We start from the raw sequence: 21,058 nt of genomic DNA on the forward strand, positions 1-21,058 counted from the left end.
GCTTTGCTGCCTGACCTTGGCCAGCTCACTTCTCCCTGCCTCGCTTTCACTGATGGACAATCAGGAAACCAATCCTTAATTTCCTTTGAGATGTATTTACGAGAAAGACAATGAAGGCAGGGTAGTGTTATCACCTGGGGTTGAAATGCCACACATCTAGTGAATGCTCAATCCCGCTTGTGTTGTTTAATTTAAATGCAGTTAGCTTATATCAGGGTTTTCCCCATGTTTTCTTTAGAGATGTAAGATAGTGGGAACTTTTGTTTTCTTTCCTGAAATACAACTTTTTATAACACACAGTGCCTTACTTGAAATGTTGTGTAAAGAAGTGTTGTTTATGAGGACAGTACAACATGTTAGATCACCTTTCATTGAACCATGTGGTTTATAATTAATGTACCAAATTATGTCCTCTGTTTTTTTTCAAGTGGAGCTTGAATAGCAGCATCCTTTGCTGTGGTCTAATTACAGAACATCCTTATTTTAGTAATAACTTTATTTATGAATATACTTTACCTGCCCCTCATAAATTATCCTTCAGCTGCTGAAGCAGTGAGCCAAAGAATGAAAGTTGCTTTAAGCAAAAGCTGAAGATGACCCTGATTGGAGACTTGAGCTGTTTTTCACAGTGTGGGTTTGCAACTGGCTTGGTTTGTGTGTTGTTGGTACGTTGGATGGATGAAGAGGCGGCATAAAACTCTCAATGTTTCCTTCCCTTACTTTCCCTGGAGAGAGAGAGAATTGCCCAACTGAGACAATATCACTTAATAGCCTACCTGGCTGGACTAGTGTGAGCAGTCATTCATTACCGCTTTCACAGTGCTCAGGAAACAGGCAGATTAAAAGCTTTTATTTCCTACAGCCATGGTAGGGCAGCACTGAGGCTGCTACCTCTCAGAAGGTTGTAGTGCCTTTCTCATTTGCATTTCCAGGTCTGTCACCATGTTGTGGAGATATATCAGTCATGGCCTTTTCTGAATTCAGCACTTTAGAAGGCAGCAGTTACCTTATTCATTACAAAGGGAAGAAACTAAAAGCAAAAGCAGTCATTGTAACTGGAGAACTTCTATGTAGTTTTGTTTTCAAATTTGGTCTGTCAAAATTGCTTCCCTCTAGTGGTTTTCAATCTGTGTTTCTAAACATAAAAAAACTGGTGCAATGCAGAAGTTTCTGAAGTTTTAAGAAAGCTGTTTCTTTGAGAAAGTTCTGTACTTAATCAAATGTAATTTCTTTTTGGGGTAATTAACTTACAAAGTTCTAGGGACTTTCCAGCCATCGGAAACCCTATCCTAAAGCTCAGTTTAGCACAGACAGCTGCAGAACAAGTCTTAGCTTCTTAGCTAGCTATCCCAAACATTGTCTAAAGAGCTGCCATTCCTGCCTGATTGACTGCAAGGCCACTGCTGCAGAGAACGTACCAATCATGCTGAAATGTGTAAAATTGGCGTTTAAGCCAAAATAATGACATAACCTTCTGTGCAGTGTATAATCCTAATAAGATTAAGCTTTAGCAAAGAAAAACATAAAAGATATAACCTAATAAAATCATAATCTATTCTGAATAAACTGTATTATACATGTTTGCTGAATGGATTATATAAGTTTAATGAAATTACACTGTCTTATAAGCAGGATACAATAAGTAGTAATGGCAGCTTTTCTATACACAATGCAAGAGAGTAAGGAAGAAGATGGGGATTATTAGAAAATTAGTTTAGTAAAAACAATTTTGAATCAAAAAGATAGAGATAAAAATAGAATAACAATTTCTTAAATACTGCAACAATGAGCTTAGTGCTTCTTTGAGTATATTAGCTAAGATCAAAGTAAGATATCCAGACATCTATAACTCAAAAGTATCCAGAAAATACCTGTAGATGAAGAAGAAAGACTGAGTTGACATGGTGCTAGAGAGGAATGACATAGGTAAAAAAAATGCAAAATATTTGAGAAAATGTAACACTTTCTCAGCATCTGGTCAAATTTTTGTTTATATTGCTTTATTATATTCTGTCCATTCCATCTCTTCATCCGATACGTGGTAGTTAGCACTTCTGAGCCAGATGGCATACACTCTGTCATGCTGAGATCATGTTGGAAATGTCATCTATGCAACACAGCTGAGATATAGGAGCGCTTTAAAATGAATTTCTCAATTGTTGTCCACTATGGCAATATTTTTGTTGGGGGTATTTTACTCATGAAAAAAGAGTGACTAAATATGCGGGGGTTTTGCCTTTAAAAATTAAAGCATTTCCAAAGATTTTTGATAGTTTGCCAAATTTCATCTTAGCTTGTTGTAGTATGGAAAAATATATTTGTCCGTATAGAAGTACTGAAAATAGTAAGAAAACTGCTTTTAAAACAATGTTAGCACAACCACATTACCTTTCCAAGAACTGTGCTGCATATGTTTGAAAAACATTACGAGCCAGTCAAGATTCTTGTTAAGACAGTATGGTCTAAAACTCAACCTCTCCAGTAAGTGTAATACAGTAAGGGTTTTTCCTGGGTTATGTGGAGGGAAGATGGAGAGAGAAAGGAAGAGGTGCAAGCAGTATGGTTGTATTATTTATCAGAATTTTTATTTTCATGTGCTGAAAAATTATAACTGTAACAGATGCTGAAAGGCAATGCTATAAAAATTACATTTTAGGGTATCACATCTGTTTTGGTTTTCTGATTTCTTACTTAAGTTGCTTAGTTTGCACAAAAGTTGCTTTTCTGTCTGTCCAGATAAAAATACAGCTTGTGTTCCAATAGGCAGAATTGTAAAATGCATCTCTCCTCTCAGAAACACAAGGTCTCATTAGCTTGCAGAGCTTTGTCCCCTTTCTACAGCTCCGTAGTAGCTGCTTAAGCACTTGGACTTGAACAATGTAGTACCTATAAAAAATAGACCCAACAGTCAAATGTGTTTTTTTTTTCCGTGCATAGCAATTCCACAGGAGACTTTATTCTTTTGTGTATCTATAAAATCTAATTCGTTTAAAACCCCATCCTTGGTTACATTTGGACAGTACTGGTAGGCTTCAAAGACGACTATGGGAAGTTATGTAAATAAAGGGTGGTATTTAAAGGAGTCCCTGAACTTACATCATATGGTAAGGGATTAGGCATGTTTTATAAGCTGATTCATGTCATAGGGCTAAATCATGAAGATGAAGTTAAATTTCCTAGTAAGGACTAATCTTAATTTGTGTCATCCTGGTTACAGGAGCCTTCCCCCCGCTGAAGGCTGTAAAGGGAGACATGAGTCATTGTTTTGGGTGAGGGCAGTGCTGGATATTTATAAGGCTGTCCTTCTATGCACTTACCAAATTTCTAATGGTTCTTCTGATAGAAATAAACATTGTGTTTTACTAGTGGAGTTTAAGTTCTAATATGTGTAAGTGAAAGAAAAAGGAGGAATAGGAGAAATGTATGTTTCAAGGTTCCTAACCAACAAACAACTCAAAGTAAAATAGATGGCATTTGCATTAAGTATTCCTTTGGCTTATTCTGTTTTCGTTTCCTTGTCCCTTACTTTTCTCCTGTATGTTCTGCATTTGTTTTCTGAGGCTACTGGCTTTTGATGGGCAGGGGCTGCGTTCCTTCTCTGTGTTGAAGTGGCCTATGATGTTGAAACCTGCTTCAACAAACAAAGCAAACTGAAACGGCCATGACACTGCAGCCGGTGTGGAAGAAGGTGTGACATGAGGTCTGACTGCATGCCCCCACTTAATGTCAGTCTATGAATCTCCTGGGGTGATGCTGCTCTTCTATCTCTGGCCTTTAAAATACAAGTCGTCTTTCCCATTCCTTGCACAGAAGTAATGATTCTGAGTAGCGCACAGTACTTCGTCATGGTGTTTGCACTTCAACTTTAATTAATTGTAGATTTAGTGATTAGACATACTACACTGGCTTGTATTTTAGTGCTTAAAATGCTGTTGGTTTTTGCTTTTATTTCTTTATGTCTCCCTCTCATTTGTCTGTAGACAAAAAGATTTGCCTTTTCCTTATCGAAAGTCAGTAGCTTCTCTGATACAAAGATTTAGTGCTTGATTGCATGTTGTCCAGCTTCTACTTGCTAGTATAACTAAAAATATACAGCAAAGGAAGGAGAAACAACAAAAATAAAAGCAATGTGCCTGAGAGTAACACTGGAATGGCAAAGGACAAGAAGAATCAGTAGCTTCACGCAGTCAAGAGCAGCAACAGGTTTAATAAACAGCTACAGCCCATGTCTTCATTCTGTAAACACAGTGCATATTCTATGAAAAGTACCTTGTTATTCTTGACTTAACCTGGACTTGCTCTGTATATTGCAACTATAGATAACTGAGCTGTTGTTACAGGATGCAAGCTGTCCACACATGCCTGTGTATGGTCCATACACTACAACCCAAACCAAGCATGCTCCCAAAACAGAGTCAAATCAGTCAAGTTTACGGTGGGCAAAGAGATAAAAATCTGATTTAAATTACTTCAGAGTTTCTTAAATTACAGTCATGTTAATTGCTGAAACATAGTACATTTGTACACCAAATAATAATGTCTAGCTGCTGGAGGAATGAAAGCTAAAGTGACACAAGGTGACAAGGAGTAGTAACAGATACTCTGAGGTTATAAATCATATTCCTGTTGTTTGAAAAGGAAAATCAGAGCATGTTCTGTATATGGGAGATTGTAAAATGGGAAATACATGAGAAATTACAATTTCTGGCAATTTAACTGTGCACGCTGTTAGAGCTGAACTTTCACCTTCCCGGGCAAGCCACAGCTTTTCTAAAGCGTGAGTGTTGCTTTGGTCAGTCAGGTCATGTCTGCCCCCCACCCGTGGGCTGGTGACCCGTCCCCGGGGAGGTGCCCGATGTCCGGGGCTGCCCTGGTGCCCCTGGCTGCCCTGCTCCTGGCTGGGGTGGGATGGGCCCTGGCTGCCTCCCTGCTGCTTGTAGCCCCTTGGGATGCGCCCTGACACCCTAGTCCTCCCTGACACCCTAGTGTGAATTAGTCTTCCTATAACATGGGTCGTATTTGCAGACTCTTAAGTCCCTCTCTTAAACACAGTCTTACCTTTAAACAGTGGGAGCGTACCTGTAGGTGAGGTACAGGTACCTAATCCATGCATGGGTTCAGACGTACACACACGCATGGACTTCATGCGCAAACATGGCATTTTGGAATGTGTGAAAGTTACTTAATATTCCATGCTCTTTCTTTATTTCATGCTGATTTCATGAGTGTTACTCCCATGTTTTGTTCTGGCAGCAGTGCCTATTTGCCAGCCTACTCAGATGCCTTATTTCATAGAGGGGTACATGAAATAATTTGTAAGTGCCGTTAATCTCAAAATGATAAGTTGAGATTCTCCATTAGTTGAGACTCTGCACAGTCGATTCTCCATTTTCAAAGATAGACAAAGGGAAAAAATGCACATGAATAATAGTAGTCTGCTTGCACAGACTTTTCCAGTTCTGCCCTTGGCAATAAGGAATGCTTCTGATTACAAGAGTGAGCTTGAAAGAGGATGAGGCCGTGGGCAATGAAATCCTAGATTCAGTTAATTTAATGGGAGTTTTCTGCCTTGGAAGAGTAGTGACAGAATTTCCATTGACCTCAGTTGTGCAGAGATTTTGTCTGCACTGTGGAACCCCACGGCACGGGGGAGAAGGGAGTCTCCATGCCCTGAAGGAACGTTTATGAGGAAATATATTTGCTGTTTGACTCTAAGAAGTCAACTTATGGGGAGTATGGGAGTTCATTAGCTGCTGTCCTGCAGTGAGCACCTTGTAGAAAAACTGTCCTACTGAAGCAAGTCTGTATTTTCTTTTAGGAGGCAGATATGTACAATTAGTTTACTTTAACCTAATCATAAGGAACATTATGATTAACATTCTATTCATAACAAGCAATAAAAACTATCTTTTCTGATATATAATCTGAATAGATCTCACTGTTTGGGAAGGTGACAGGGCTGCTTGATTTCATCTTCTGTTCATAGCTGTCTTCTCCTGCAGCAACTTAACAAGTATTTTCTCTGCTCAGAGTTTTGTATTACTACAATACCTGTAGATGGCCATTTCCATTACTTGTCATTACGTTATCACAGCTTAAGGGTACTGTAGTATCAACTATAGTAACAGTGGCCCCTCTAGGCTTCAGTGGAGAAAATGGAGTCAGCAGTAAGTCGGCATTTTGTACCTGTTTTAATGATTTTCTTGGTTTTGCATGCTCTGCTTACAAGTTTCTGCCTGTTACATAGTATAAGGAAGGTACGGCTGGTTTTTGTCAAATTTGTATTTGTCATTTTCTAAATCACTGTTTTCCTTCAAACTCTAGCGAGAGGCAAAATTGGAAGATATTTCCTCCAAAGTGTTTTTATTGCTTACATTTCCAAGGAAAAATAAAAAGAAGTCAGCTGTTTGTCTAACATCTTGGGGATGTTTTATGTATAGATTCACCACCTGCAGATTTTCAAAAGAAGGTCCTTGTTTTGAAAATGTGATCCTAAATCTGAGGTAACACCAGGGCACTTTGGAGAATCTTGTTTAGAGGGAGTTTCTACTCCCTTGCTCTGAACTTTTCACATCTGTTAGGCAGCATTCACACCGAGGAGCATGGACTTTAAAAATTCGTTTCATACCATAAACCACCAGTAGCTGCACACTACGCTTTTCCTATGCCAGACCCACAAAGGACGTAAGTCATTACTGCCTCTGGCTGTTCAGTTTATGCTGCTGAGACTCATGCAGCTCTGGAGGTCCTCAGTCTAATCCTAAATGTTGATAGGTGTCAGAAGAGTTTTCTTGCACATTCTAGAAAGTAAAGGAAGTATTAGAGTGAATGTACGTACATTATTTATCTGAGTAAGCTGGAACTGTTCTTCCCTGAACACTACGTGTTTTTTTCATTGGCTCTGAATGTTCTCAATAAATATGTAATTTTCTCTTTCCTATATGGATTTGTATTTGTTAATCTTTTTGTAGAATAGTTTACTTGATACCTACTCTCTGAAATCTTTGGGTACTTTCCCTTTAGGAGTTTTCAGTTATTCCTGATGATACTATATTTTCTCTTGAAGTGGTGTGTTCATAACAGGATAATGGGGAGAGAAGCTGTTCGGTTCGTGATTGATTAGTGGATGTACAATCTCAATTCCCTTGGAAAGTGGGTGTGTGATTGTTTGAGTCTGTTTCTTTGGAGAGACACCATTTCAGGGAATCGTAGTTAGAGCTGCAAACAATTCATTAGTCACTCGTCCAAGCCCTGCCAGCATAATACTGTTCCCTACAGTACGTTACTGAGTGTTTTGTCCAATACCAGTTTGAGTGACTCAAGCCATGAGGCTTCCACCACTTCCTCTGAGAAACTTTTCACGGTCTGACAAAAGTTCACTATTAGGAAATATTTCCTGGTACTCAGCCTAAAGTTTTTAACACCCAGATTGATCTCATTACTGTCAGGTATATTTTTTTTCCCTTCCCTTCCCTTCCCTTCCCTTCCCTTCCCTTCCCTTCCCTTCCCTTCCCTTCCCTTCCCTTCCCTTCCCTTCCCTTCCCTTCCCTTCCCTTCCCTTCCCTTCCCTTCCCTTCCCTTCCCTTCCCTTCCCTTCCCTTCCCTTCCCTTCCCTTCCCTTCCCTTCCCTTCCCTTCCCTTCCCTTCCCTTCCCTTCCCTTCCCTTCCTTCCCTTCCCTATTCCAGATCAGTGTCCCCTAGCCTAAGGTGTTTTTTTACATTATTTATTATAATCTAAATTCTGCAAAGATGTGTACACATAATAAATTGTATTTTGCAAAATCTGGGCATGTCCTGTTCTTATTTCTTAGGGATGGTCTACTGCTTAGTCAGAGACTCCTAGTCAGCAGAACTTAGGTTTACAAATAAGACTTCTAAACTCGTACTCCATGCTTGCTTTGAAAAACATGTAGTATGCATTTTAAGTGTATGTTTATGTTTTTTGATGAATCACTGTGCAATTTGGGAACCAAGCCTGTGCTTTTTTAATTTTTTACCTGAGATTACCTGATACATGTGGGTTTTGTGACCCAGGCTTCCAGCTCAGGGAGTAAACAAGCTGCGTGCACTTTCTCTGAACTCTGCTAGAAAGGATGCGCAGGTCCTCAGGCAAGAGCATTCCTCAGCTTACTTATTACAGTTTTACTAAACTAATTAAGGAAGAAAAATGTAGTGATAAAACAGATCAAGTCAAGCTGGAACCAAGTGTATTCAGGTGATTACCAATTTAATACAACAGATAATCTTACAGTATTGCACACAAATTTATAAAAACATGAAGGAAAAGGCAGGTAAATGACAATCTGCCATCACAAAGAGAAAGCCTGAGTAACTCCTGCAAGCTTGCTTGTTCTGTCCTTCGCTGCCTGAGGTGAAGCAGTGATCGATTTGCTGTGTGCTGCATCTCTCAGGAAGTCTCAGGCAGCTGCTTCGCCTCTGGGTGGAGTGTCTGGGGCAGGCAGGGTCTCCAACAAGACCTCCTGGTGCAAGGGAAAGAGCCGGTCGTCTTCTTTCCTTTCTTTTCACAGGGAGCATTCCTCACTTTTTCCACCTCAGAGGCAAATGCCATGTCTTTGGGGCCGAGTTGTATGGAGCGAAGCAGGAAGGGATGGCTGCAGTTCAGTCCCTGTCTGGTGGCACATGTCTGAGGTGAGGGTGGGAACACCCACCTCTGGAACAGTCCTTCCACTCGCATCGATCCCCTTGATACATGAGGAGCAAGGTGCATGCAGGGCTTTTCAATCTAGACGCTCAAGTGGCTTTTATGTGAACAAACTCTGCCCATATTTAAGGGACCAATGTTTTCCCACTCCCCATGTCAGTTCCGTGGCAATATTCCTCACATGCGCCTGTGTCCAACCTGCTCTCTGCCAGTGCTCTGGTCTTCTCTATGTTCAAGAGCGTGTTCCCTTTCCGTGCAGGTTATCCAGGCTGTCTTCTTCGGGATCTGTGTCTTGACCGACCTGTCCAGTCTTCTTACTAAAGGAAATGACAGTCAAGAGCAAGAGAGGCAGCTGAAAAAACTCATTTCCCTCCGTGACTGGATGATGGCTGTTCTAGCTTTCCCTGTTGGAGTGGTAAGTACACTGTTAATCTGTGCGTGTCTTTACAAACTGGGTGAGTGCTGTTATTTACTGCTTGTTTGCTGAAAGGCTTTCCCACCTCTATGCAAAAGACTGTGAAGCAAGGGAAAAACAGTAGCAGTAATTTTACTACTTTCTTGTTTTTCACAGGTGTAAGGGAGCACTGGTGGTGCTCAAATTATTTTTGGTTCATTAAAAAAAAATGTACGTTACAAAATGAACTTGGTTGTACAGGTCATTTCAAATGTGAGTTGTACCAGCAGCATCTTCAGTGTCAATCTGGACTTTTCTGCACCGTTTGTCATCATCAGTAGTAGTGAAAGTGCTGATTATGGCATGTTTCACACTGTAACGACCTGACTGGAATTCGGGCTGTAAACCATTTTGTCATGAGCAAGAAGGGTAGCGAAAGTCCAGGTTGCTCCCTATTAATGCTGTGGGGGATTCAGAGCTGACAGAAAAAATGAGGTAGGAGAAAAAGAGGGTTCTCAGGAATGTAAAAAAGCACACAGGAGGTATGGAAAAACGTGGCTTTTACATGTCTTTTTCAAAAGAAATCTGTTCTTTGAATCAGGTCCTGCTCCACTGGGACACTGCACCTTGCAAAAGGTGCTGACTGTCTTCAGGTGTCTCACACCATACGCTGAAAGCAGCTGAAAATCCAGAATTTCATGGGTTTTTACATGGAAGTGTGGACTGTGTCAGTCTAGTTCTAGGTTTAGGTTACATTTAAAAAAAAGTGTGAACCTTTCATTAAAGTATTGCTTTTATTGCTGTTCAGGATCAACCTTTGATTCTAATTTTTTATTTCAGTGTATATTAGTTCAAAATAAATTCACTAGAAGCAATTTTTCTTTTCATGGTAGGACTACTAGAAAACTGTATGAGGTCTCATGTACTGTTTCACAAAAGCTGATCACTCACTGTCAACTGCAGTTAATGCAACATATCAATCTACATTTATAATTGTATATGTTTAAGGATGCTTCATTAAAATGTGATTTCACCATTTATGTGGTATTTCACAATATGTAAAGAAATGCAGAATGCTTTTACAAAGTTAGAAAATGCAAAGCACAGTGAAACACTGTGCAGGTATTTCTTTCATAAAAACCCGGCTGCTAGCCTTCCCTTACTATACGAGCTAGCCTGCCTCTTGGGAGCTGCCACAATTCCTCTTGGGGTAACAGACTGCAGTTCTTCAGCCTTGGTAGAAGTAACTGGATCAACTCATACAGTTATTTAAAAATCTGTGAATAAACAGGCTTGCAAATATGTATTTTATGGGTGCAGAGATATATATGTTACATTTATATTTTAACAGAGGCTGGGAATTAGAAGTATTTTTGATTGTGATTGGCAACAGATGCTTTTCCTACTATGTTGATGGTACAACTGAAGAAGGAGAACAACATCACATTATTTGTCTTTATTTAAAGATTTTAAGTGCCTTTTCAATCTAGAAGTGTTAGCCTTTACATGCATTAAAGCACGCCCTTATTGGTTCTCTCCCACTGCTTAGGATTCACGGATTCTCTCCTGCCACTGTTTTAGCTTTGTACTGCTGTCTGTGTGCTCCTCCACCCCTGCAATGTTCCTGCCCTTGAAACTTTTCAAGATCTTGGAGAATTTCAGCTTCACTTTGTCTTTGCAGTTCTGCGCATTTCTTTCAGGCATTGTTTCTCTTGCTGCCAGTGATGAATCCCAGGTAGCTATTGCCCGCACTAGAAGTACTGCTGGATGATTTACAAGTTAGCAGTTCCCATGAGGTGTGTTTTATACCTGGAGCTAGCTACTTTCTCAAGGGTTTCATACAGAAAGAACTTCTCTCTTAAACAAACAAACAAAAAAATCCAGAAAATGGTAAGAAATGGCCATGCTTATTGGACAGATGCTCTGCATTTCCAAAGGTGACCTTTCTGTGGTGAGGGGGAGCAATTGATTACCATATATTATTTCACTTTACTTCTTACTAAGAAAGCCTAAAAAGGTTGTTTTCATTGTTGTTTCTTCTCCTGGCTACTGGGAGACCAACAGCAGCACTTCATAACTTAACACGGGTCTCAGCTCCTTCCTGAAATCTGATCCTCTCCAGCAGCGCCCACCACACCGCAGCTACCACTTGCCAAAGCCTTGGCCAGTGCCTGAGGGACGGCCACTGGGGGCTCTTCTTCGGTGGGTTTACGCGTAGGAGAAGTTCAGGGCCCGAAAGTAGCAAATGTGTAACACTGGCTTTGTTCTCTAAAGAGCTATTTATGTGTAAGAAAATATCCAGTAAAATTTTGGTATGCCAGGGGTGTTTGTTAGAAGAAAGCTATTAAACACCAGAGTGTCTGCAGAAAAAAAGTTAAAGTTCCCTCATTTCCCATATTCTCTCAACAGCTTCCTCACTCAAAAAAAAAGGAACAAAAGAAGTTCCAATGCAGACTTCCCTTCTTTGAGACTCACTCACCTAGGTCTCCAAGGAGCTTCTCAGTCGTTTCCAGTAGCGACACAAGGGAACCTTCACACATAAAAATTGGATGGATGTAAATAAAATCCATGTTGGTTTTCTAATGTAATAGCAGAAGTCATGATTAAGTACTTGTCAGTTACCTTAACATCTAAATTATTTTTATTGCTCAGTGTTTTACACAGGGCATGTTTGGGGAATGATGCAAATACTAGGGGAACATTTTAAAGCCCACTAACTGCAGTTTTTCAAGAGCAATTCAACACATTTTTTTCTGTATTTCCTGCTTACTGGAGCCCTTGAGATGACATGTTCTGAAAAATAGATGAGAAAAAGGGTTTCCACTCCCAAGTCAAACAATGATGTGTGAAAAAAAAATCACAAAATAAAGTATTTCATTTTTAGTACTTCCTAAAAGCATATTACATATAAACCATCTGGGAAGTCTGACCACCAACCTCCTCCCACCTTCCAAAGGAGAGGAAAGAACCAGCTCAAGGGCAAACATCTCCTTGGGTGGCTTTGGAACAAATCAAATCTTGCAAAATCTTTGCAGCAAATCACACCTCTCCAGTGTTGTGTTATGCATTGTGTATCTTTGGGGGCTCAGATAAAACTGAATTGCCAACCTACCATTTTGTTTAGGAGCATCAAGAAATAAACATGAAGCTCTTTGAAGGACATAATGACTACTGTTCAGCTATTGTTGCCCTTTTTAATACAACTCTTAGGAGAATGAAATCAGACATCGACAGACCAAGTTTCTATGCAGTAAAGCTTTGTTCCACAAAAAGTCTGTGGGCAACACTTCCTAGACCTTTTTTAGTTTATTATAAGCCTGGGGTACTATTCAAATGCCTAAGAGATCAGGAAGCATGCACTGAAGAAAAGTGCTGCATAGACGTTTTAGAAGTTCTCTACCAATTCTCATCTATACTGGCTGCACTTACATCCCCTTAGTCAGTGTAAAGGAGATTTTTATTGAGAATAATTTACACTGCTAGAGAAGTGTGAGACACACTTAATAGTCAGAGACTACATCAGTTTAGAGTATCCCTAATTTTTTCTATTTGCTTAACACAGATCATGAAGTTGCCGAGTTTCTGTGGTTAATTAGTGTTTTGTGTGAACTGTGTATGGTTTTATCAGTACGTTTCTTGTAATTTGTACCAAACAAGAGGAAGAAGAGATAAAACAGGCATTTAGTTTAAGACTGCGTTTAATAGAAATAGGAAGAAGAAAGAAAATTGATATTGTTACATATTAGAAGAGAGATTGCTGCCTAGAAAATCACAAACTCCACCACTGATATTTTATATCATGTAGCTTTAATAGCTCCATTTGGGTCTGCGTCTAAACTGGCTAGAATGATCTCATATTCTTTATGTTATACTTTTATGTTTTTAAAAACCTGTGATACAAGAGAGAAAGCCAGGCATGCTTTTCTTACCTCTTGTTTCTCTGTACTGCTACAGTCAAAAGGGAAGCTGATCACCCTTCTTCTGTAGATCAACAACAATGCTGATCTGGGATCTTACCCAAGAAAAGATGTATAGGCATTTGCTGCAGTCTCCTACTTACCTCGTTATTTGACCAGACTACAAGATACTTCTATTTCCGTAACTGACTTGACCATGCCAAAATCTCTCTATTCTAGATTTTGCCCTCATCTGTGGTGACATGGTGGCTGGTGATGGGAACATGAGCGAGCAATGGTGCAATTTCCTCCTGAACTCTATTCTCTGAGGGGAGTCTTCACTGATTTTCAGTTCCCACTCCTTCTTATTTCCTTCACTGGCCCTTTTCAAATTCATGTGGTGTGATGTTGTGCTAGCACTAGATCCAACCTAAAGCCAGTGCCATGCCAATTTGTGCTTACTGTGGTCTGCCTTTAATAACACATTGCTTCTATATGTAATGCCTTTAACCCTCAAAGAGGCTCACAAACAATATATTTATACTCGCAGTTAACCACAAATGTCTTGGGAGATAGCCAGAAAGCTTACCTTTAACTGTACTTAGAAAAAATTTTGTCAAGGTCAAAGGGTTCAGTTTTTTTCTTCTTTGTCGTGAGGCCATCCAGGAAATGAGTGAACTCAACTGTGCAGCCCAGCCAAAAGCAAAAACACATAGTGCAGGAAAATAATGTTCCACTGGGTTCATTCTTCGTTTGCATAACATTTCTTGGTTGGGCTCATGTAAAACAGCAAATTATGCAATTCTTTTCACTGTCTTTTCTCTCAGTTTCTCTTTGCTTCCATTTGTGATGTTTTGATAAAGCTATTTGTTTTCTCTTTTGAATCACCAACTGTTTCCCAACTTGTCCTTTAAAAGTTTTCCCTTGGCAGTGCCACATGCTCTTCTCGTGTCCTCTGAAGTTTCAGAGACGGAGGACAAAAACTCAAGGAATATCTCCTTAAGTGGGAAAACAGAGTTTAGTTTTCAGCCTTATGTTTTTTTCTGCTGCTGCGTATTTGTTTAGCAATACTTTAGATGCCTGTGACAAGTGAGCTACTCCATATTTTCAAACAGTTTCAACAGTCTGCTTGCAAATGTGAGGTTCCCTTTGATCTGTAATGACCCTAGGTAGGATAAGTAGCAAACGAGGGCCTTTTCTGTTCTTTTATATGTTGCTTAACCTTATGTTGTTTAACCAAGTAATAGCTGTAAAGTTAGCTGAAAGTTAGCAACCTTAGGAGGCTCCTGTGGAAAGAAGTGTAAAAGCAATTGCTGGTGCCTGTTTTCTTCCTTGAATTCCAGGCACTGAGTTTGTCTCAAGAGGGAGTGGAAGTGTGACATTTGTGACATTTTGCCTTGGGAACAAAAGAAATGAAAGTATTGGGCTCCCTGAAAGATGTCTGCTGCATATGAGCAGCCTGTTCAGCCTGGCATGTGAGGCTAGTACCATGACTGCCTCCACAACAGGGATGAATTGTGCCATAAGGAAGGCAGCATGAGCGTAAGAGCTGCAATTCTGATTGAACCTTACACAGGCAGTGTAAAGCAGCAGCTCATTGTGTCATGGTCTGGCACTGCATGGCCATGTGTGATCTTGGCAAAGCCCAGCCCAAATAAAAGTCTACCAGTACCAAAGTATAAGCATAGTAGAGGTGATTTGAAAGTACCAGACCAACAGTTGCTTATTAATCAAAGTAAACAAATTCAGAAGCAGGCAAGATAGCTAAGTAGCAAGTCCTCATTGTGGTTCTTTTTATCCAAATAGTTCACTTTTATAGTTCAGTTTATCCAAATGAACTAACTGTAAGGAAAGGTAAGGTGAACCATTCAGACACCGGAAGGACTCTTCCCCAGGGTGTTGCATTAGTCTCATGTCAGGTTGTCCTCCAGGATAGGTTAGTTCTGTGACACCTTGGGTTTTGCGCACTTCCTTTACCTTATGTCTGCCTTGTGATAGTGCTTTGCTAAGCAGCATTTGCCGTCTGTAGCTCCAGATGGTTGCAACCAGCTAGGCTAATCCTGTTCCATCCATTGGCTGACTTTGGTTAAGGGACAGATGGCATATCCCCTCTTCTCTTATCTTTACCTCCTTGGCAAAGTCTATTGTTTTATTCTGCTCCACACAAAAATCACAGGTCAAAACATGCCAACTTTGTTGTATTGGATGTAATAAGGTTCAACCTAATCCTGGGTGATTTTCCTTGATGCAAGACTTCCTCGGAAAAAAGCATTATCAGTCTTGGTCTTCATGTGCCTGAGAATATGTCTTTATGTCCCAGTTGGTCTTAGCAGGTTCTCAGAGACCTGCTGTGATAATACATGACTTCTAGGAAGCCTGCAGAGAAGAGAATACTTTGCTTCCATTTTCCCTGCTGTTCAGCTATTCATATCTTGGCACTTACGTGTCAGCAGGTGTGTAAAAAGCTAGGCTGTGCCAATGCCAAGACTGGCCCAGAAGAGATGCTTCTTGTGTGGTACTTTACACTTGCAATATTTTTCGGGCCGTCCATCATAACCTATTTTTTTTCCCAGCCTCTGTGCGCTAGTCAAATAGTCCAAGCTTATTCTGAGCAGGCACCGATAGCTATCATAACAGATGGACAAGTGTGTTGGAAACTAAGAAACTATGTACTGTATGCACACTGAGGGAACAGTGTACTGGTTCAGGTCATTCACATAACTGGCTGGCCGAAGTCTCCGTGTCCGTGGTTAGAACAAGGTGCCATTGATATACTGCAACCTCAATTTTAACCTTCCAAAGTCAGAAGCATATGAAACAACTTATGCCTAACACTATCACACACACTAGTAATTTGCTGACCTTGCTGTGCTCACCCCATATTTCTTGCACTTTCTTTTACTGACCCTCCAGATTAGCCGTGAGACATGGGGCCACATCGGTTCGGATATAACTGAGTACTTCCCTGCTGATCTCAGTGAAAGTCCTATCTGTTGCCTCACGAACTTTAAACTTGGACTTGTCACTACTCTGTAGAGATTCCCTGAAAATGGTCATTGAAAAGCTCCTGGCCCAGGTATTGAGTTTTACCGCTGTAAACAGTAAGCCTTTTTTTACTAGAAAACTATGACTCAAATTTAAGGTAAGCAAGCAATTGTGTTTTATTTAGAAAACTACTTACTTTGTTCTTTCCCTAGCTAAGGTAAGCAAAAACTATTATTTCTGTAACCTTTTATTACCTTTTCTTTACAGACATCAGGGGATCTTTAAAGAATTGGCGCACGCTTTTGCAAAAATTTAACCTAGTACAAACTTTATCTATCTGAGCCATCTGTCCTGTCCTCGGCCTAGAGGAAATAATGGTCTTTTTGTGGGCTCCTGGTAGGCAGTCTCTGGCAAGAACGAAGCCAAATTTCATGTTGACAAATGAGGATACTAGACCTCTTTTCTTTGGATCCCAGTCCATGAATTGTGTGCAGTGTGGTTGAAGGGTTAATTTTACTTTTTTTTTAAACAATGTTATTTGGTGGCTGACATGAGAAAGTGCAAAGGTGACTTTATAGGCTTCTGTTCAGGGGTGAATGTTTCTTATTTATACATTCTGTGAATTCCAAGTGGTGTTACCTGATTTTCCATTTGTTTTCTATCCTGTTAGTAGTGAAACATTATTTATGTGCCACATCTGCTACTAAAGTATACTACTCAGTTGTAATTTGGCCACAGGCATGTAAGTCAAAAAATGAGATTTTTTCCAGGATGAAAGTCGAAACTAAAAAAAAACAACAAAAAAGCTAAAACTCCGGTGAATGCAAAGAATAATCCATATTCACACTGTTGATTAAAGCAGGACTGGGTTGAAGAATAACAATATCTGTGTCTGTCCATAGATCATTTGCTAAATGCCCCATTTTGCTGTCTAAAATATGTAGCTAATTGTTCAGAAGCATTTATTTGAAAATGTCTTGTCTTTTTTTTTCTTCTTAGTTTGTTGTGACGATGTTTTGGAGCATCTATATCTATGACAGGGAACTGGTGTATCCAAAGCTGCTTGATAATTTTATACCAGCGTGGCTAAATCATGGAATGGTGAGTAAAGTAATGCAAACAATTCCTTGCATAAACAAAAGTGTAAGACACGGATTTGCTAGTGCATGACTTTGCATATGCTTAGAGCTAATCCCCTCAGAATTGATTAAGGAACATGGTTTGCAAGTAAGAATAACATCTTTGCTTCTTTGAGTCCTTGAGTCATATTTGAATCCCTATTAGATTGAAACAGTGGAGATTTGAACTTGTGTGTCCTACATCCCAGGCTGGTGGTAGGGATTGTCTGTTTTCTGTGATAAGGTACCTTTCCCAGAGCAGTGTCACCCTGGTTATGAGGAATTTTAATCAAAAGAGACTCTTCCACAAAACAGAAGTTCTGACTGACAAATCTTGCTCTAAAACGACAGAAATACTTAATTGAGTGATTCTTTACCATTCTACAAAAGTATAATTTGTGATGAAAAGGTTCTTGTTAAAATGCTTGTTCAAAAAATCTCACTATGCTTTTTGGACTTGTATGTTTTTAGAAAAAAAAAAAGGAATTACTAATGTCTCAAGTACACCAAACTTGCGTAGCAGAACCTGTATCTGAGTATTTTTAATAATGTGGAATTATATGCATCAACGCAGTTTCAAAAGTGCTGCATCGGTAATCATAAAAGAAGTAGTTTCTTGAGAGGAAATCTGACCTTTTCATCCTGCTCTGGTGTGTCAAGTCAGACATTCTTTCTCTCAACTGTATGTTTAAATGCTAAGGGAAAGATAAGGCCACATTTTGCCATCAGGTGCTACTACTGTTTATGCAGCATTTGGAGCTGAAAAGCATCATGTTCGCTTCGCTAGTTGTATCTGTGCAAAATGCTTCATTATTACTTTGTTTTCCATATCAAGGCATGGCAAACCACTTGGCACTACAGTTCATCAGCAGATGAGAGCAGAGCTCATCCTTCAGGATCTGAGTACTATATCACCACAGCAGATCAAGGTTTCTGAGCTTGAGAAATGGGTCCTTTGTGGGGTGGGGCAGATGGCACCGCTGTTTGTTGATTCCCTAAATTGTGTGTTAGAGGAGCAGTATGAGAGTTACTACTGACAAGAGGAGCATCAGCTTCTCCTAGTTACTGTAGTATTTCATGATGTTTTGAAAGGAACAGCATGATATTATGCGTGTGTAGAGCTGAGGAAAGAGTCTGATGACTCCTGCTGTGTTTGTTCAGACTGTCCTCCCTTGAGTTTTGAGGTTACAAACTGAACACTTGCAAACACTGCCAAGCCATACATACATTGATGTTCTCCCCACACCACATCAGTGCCAGCTCCAATGGCATTTCTTCCAGGTGACGTTCCACATACCGAAAGTGCCTAACCTATAACATTTTTCATGAATGTACATTATGAAGCATTTGACAGCAAATGGCCCTGTGTACTCAGGAAGTTTCCTCTGTGCCATAACTAAAAGGCAATTCAAGCTCATGTTGCTCTGTAGAAATTTATACTAACTGAAATATTTGAAAAGGGCTTTTGTTTGAGATTTTTGGACATCATAGAGTTTGCTGAAATGAATTGCGTGCAAGCATCTTAGACTTTTTTTTCGACTTGAAATATTGTAGAAGGCATTTTTGAAAGTCTTTTGTAAAGGAATTGTTTGCTGTGTCAGTCTCCATTTAGCCAAGTGTTCCTTTAGCTCGGTCACAGAAAAAGCTTATGACTGTTGGGCTTTTCACCACCTTTCAGTCTAATTCTTTCTGATGTTTTAGCCCTCATTTTATCCTCCACAGCTTTGATACTAATTAATACTGATGCATTGCCCATGATAATATGAAGGGGTTCGTAAACTACCTTGAGAATGCTAGCACCTCACTTAGTAGTGGTTCCAATTTTGACATGACATATTTTAGAAAGTATGATGGAGGTCCCCGTGGTGGAAGAGTAGGACCACTGGGAGCACAGTTTTAGAAAAGTTTGGATCCCTGGCTGTTGTTTTTTACTGAAATAAACATTTATTGCCATTTTTTCCTGCACATTTTGACAGCAGCTGTGCACATCCAGTGATAATTTTTCTGAACACAAGGGTGGCTGGTGCTGAAGCCTAACCTTGTACAACAAAACTCACACACGAGATTTATCACCCTTGGCAGAGTGAAATCTGTCAGTGAGAGGTGTGTCCTTTTGCTGCTGCAGCATCGCTGATGAATCCCTCTTCTCTGTGAGCTTCCCCCACAGTGCCTGGTGTAGCCCCTAAGGATCTGAGCTCCAATGTTACTTCACCTGTGAACACTCTGTCCAGGTTTTTTCACAGCCATTTCCCTAAACTTGTGTTTATCACAAAAAAAGCCACAAAAAGTGGAAAACGTAAAACCCTACATTTTTTCCAGTAAAAAGATTTCCTGCTTTAACTGAAAAGTCAACATTTTTGGAAGTTTCTGACAGATGTATTATGACCAGCTGTAAGAACTTGCTCAACTGTCAACATCAACCTAAAAAATCCACATGCAGAAAAAGAATGAAAAGTCATGAAATCTGGCTGTAATAATAGCAGTCATATTTCCATTAGCAATATGGGCATGTGTCAAAATACTTGAGTGTATTCATACTGTAGAAGCATTTTAAGGTGACTATCTTGAACGCTGTATGAAGAAATTGTTTGAAGGACAGTTCATTAGCCCAAGCAGAAGTGGTTTGGGCAGCAGTGTCTGCTGCTTCGTTAGGTTACAGTAATTAGTTCTCATCCCCCTTTTTCTTCTCCCCCTTTCCCATCCCTTCTCTGCAGTTTCAATGTTGTCTATGGTTAAAAAAACTTTTTTATTTAGTATATAGTAATGTCTTGCTAATACTCAGAAATACCACTCTTTCACAGCAACAGTTTTTCAACATCTAAAAACTTCCTAATTATAAAAAAACCCTCACAAGTAGTGGAAAACATAAGGGAAATGAACCTCAGAGCTATGCAATCCCATTACCAATTCAATCTTAGTATTGTTTATAAAGTTTCATAGAAACAGAGAGAGGCTGATCATTGTACCCAAAGGTAAAAGCCACAAACTATTTACCATAAAATTGCTTATAGTGTCAAGAACTGTATTTCTATTTTTTATATATATAGACACACACCATAATAGTTAAAAATATAATTCCTGTCTACAGAAAAATCTGTGTAGTAAGTGGTGCCTTGTGGTACTAGATGGTACCTCATACATACAGATTCATACACCTGTGAAAGACACCACTAATAGAGTTGTACTGTGCCATAAAACTGATATATTTCATCATCTCAGTCAATCAATTCATCCTTAACCAGTGGTATCGCAATGACTTGAGAAGTGTTTGGAGGAAATCAATGGCAGGGTCGCTGTCGATTTCAGCAGGACAAGGATTTCATCTCTTTATTATGTGAAGGAGCACATCTAAGTAGCTTAGGTTAAGCTTCTGTCAGTAGAAATAACTACCTGTCTAAAGAGAGCTGTTGGAGAATAGGGCTATGTCTCAGCCTTGGTCTATTGCTGAAGTGTCAAGTTCACTTCCTGTATTTATTAGTTATGGAGATGAATTCATCTTTGCTGGCTACAATTTTAGTTGCCAAATTACTATGCTCTTCCATTAAAGATGTCATTCATGTTCTTGAGACTGTCCTGCACTTTGGATCCATATCAACCCTTAATTCCACAGGCATATTTTCCATGGGAAATATTCTTTCCCATTTTCTGTCGGCTGTCTATCTGATCTCTATGATTATTAGGATTTTTTAATTAAAGGCTAACCTGTAGTGTTTAAAGGTAGTGTGTCATAGTAATAGGATTTTTATCAGCTCATTCATTGCACCTTTTTGTATTGGGACTGTACAGGATGATGCATGGATAACATTTGTTTCCAGAAATTATATTCTCCTCAGTATTAGCACAGACTGGAAAACTAGAGGTTGCCCCCATTTTAAATGATGCCCACATAAACAGATCTGTAGACTGAATTAATTTAAGCTGGAGCATTGCTGATTTTGAGCCAGGTTACATGGCAGGACTGCATGCAGTATCTGTCCAAGTTAGCATACCATTTCAGCAAGAG

The 21,058-nt window shown here is 39.7% G+C and overlaps 1 protein-coding gene across 1 annotated transcript in view; it reads left to right on the forward strand.

Moving 5' to 3' along the window:
• AIG1 (androgen induced 1) overlaps positions 1-21,058 on the forward strand; it is a gene marked incomplete at both ends in the record, with an annotated part of 127,557 nt that overhangs the window by 28,563 nt on the left and 77,936 nt on the right. The window contains 2 exons of the mRNA XM_081997191.1: positions 8,922-9,077; positions 16,937-17,038. Of these exons, the coding sequence (XP_081853317.1) occupies positions 8,922-9,077; positions 16,937-17,038 (258 nt within the window). The remainder of the gene's footprint in view (positions 1-8,921; positions 9,078-16,936; positions 17,039-21,058) is intronic.

Source organism: Phaethon aethereus, assembly GCF_964289735.1.
Source record: "Phaethon aethereus genome assembly, chromosome: 3".
NCBI classification, from domain to species: domain Eukaryota; kingdom Metazoa; phylum Chordata; class Aves; order Phaethontiformes; family Phaethontidae; genus Phaethon; species Phaethon aethereus.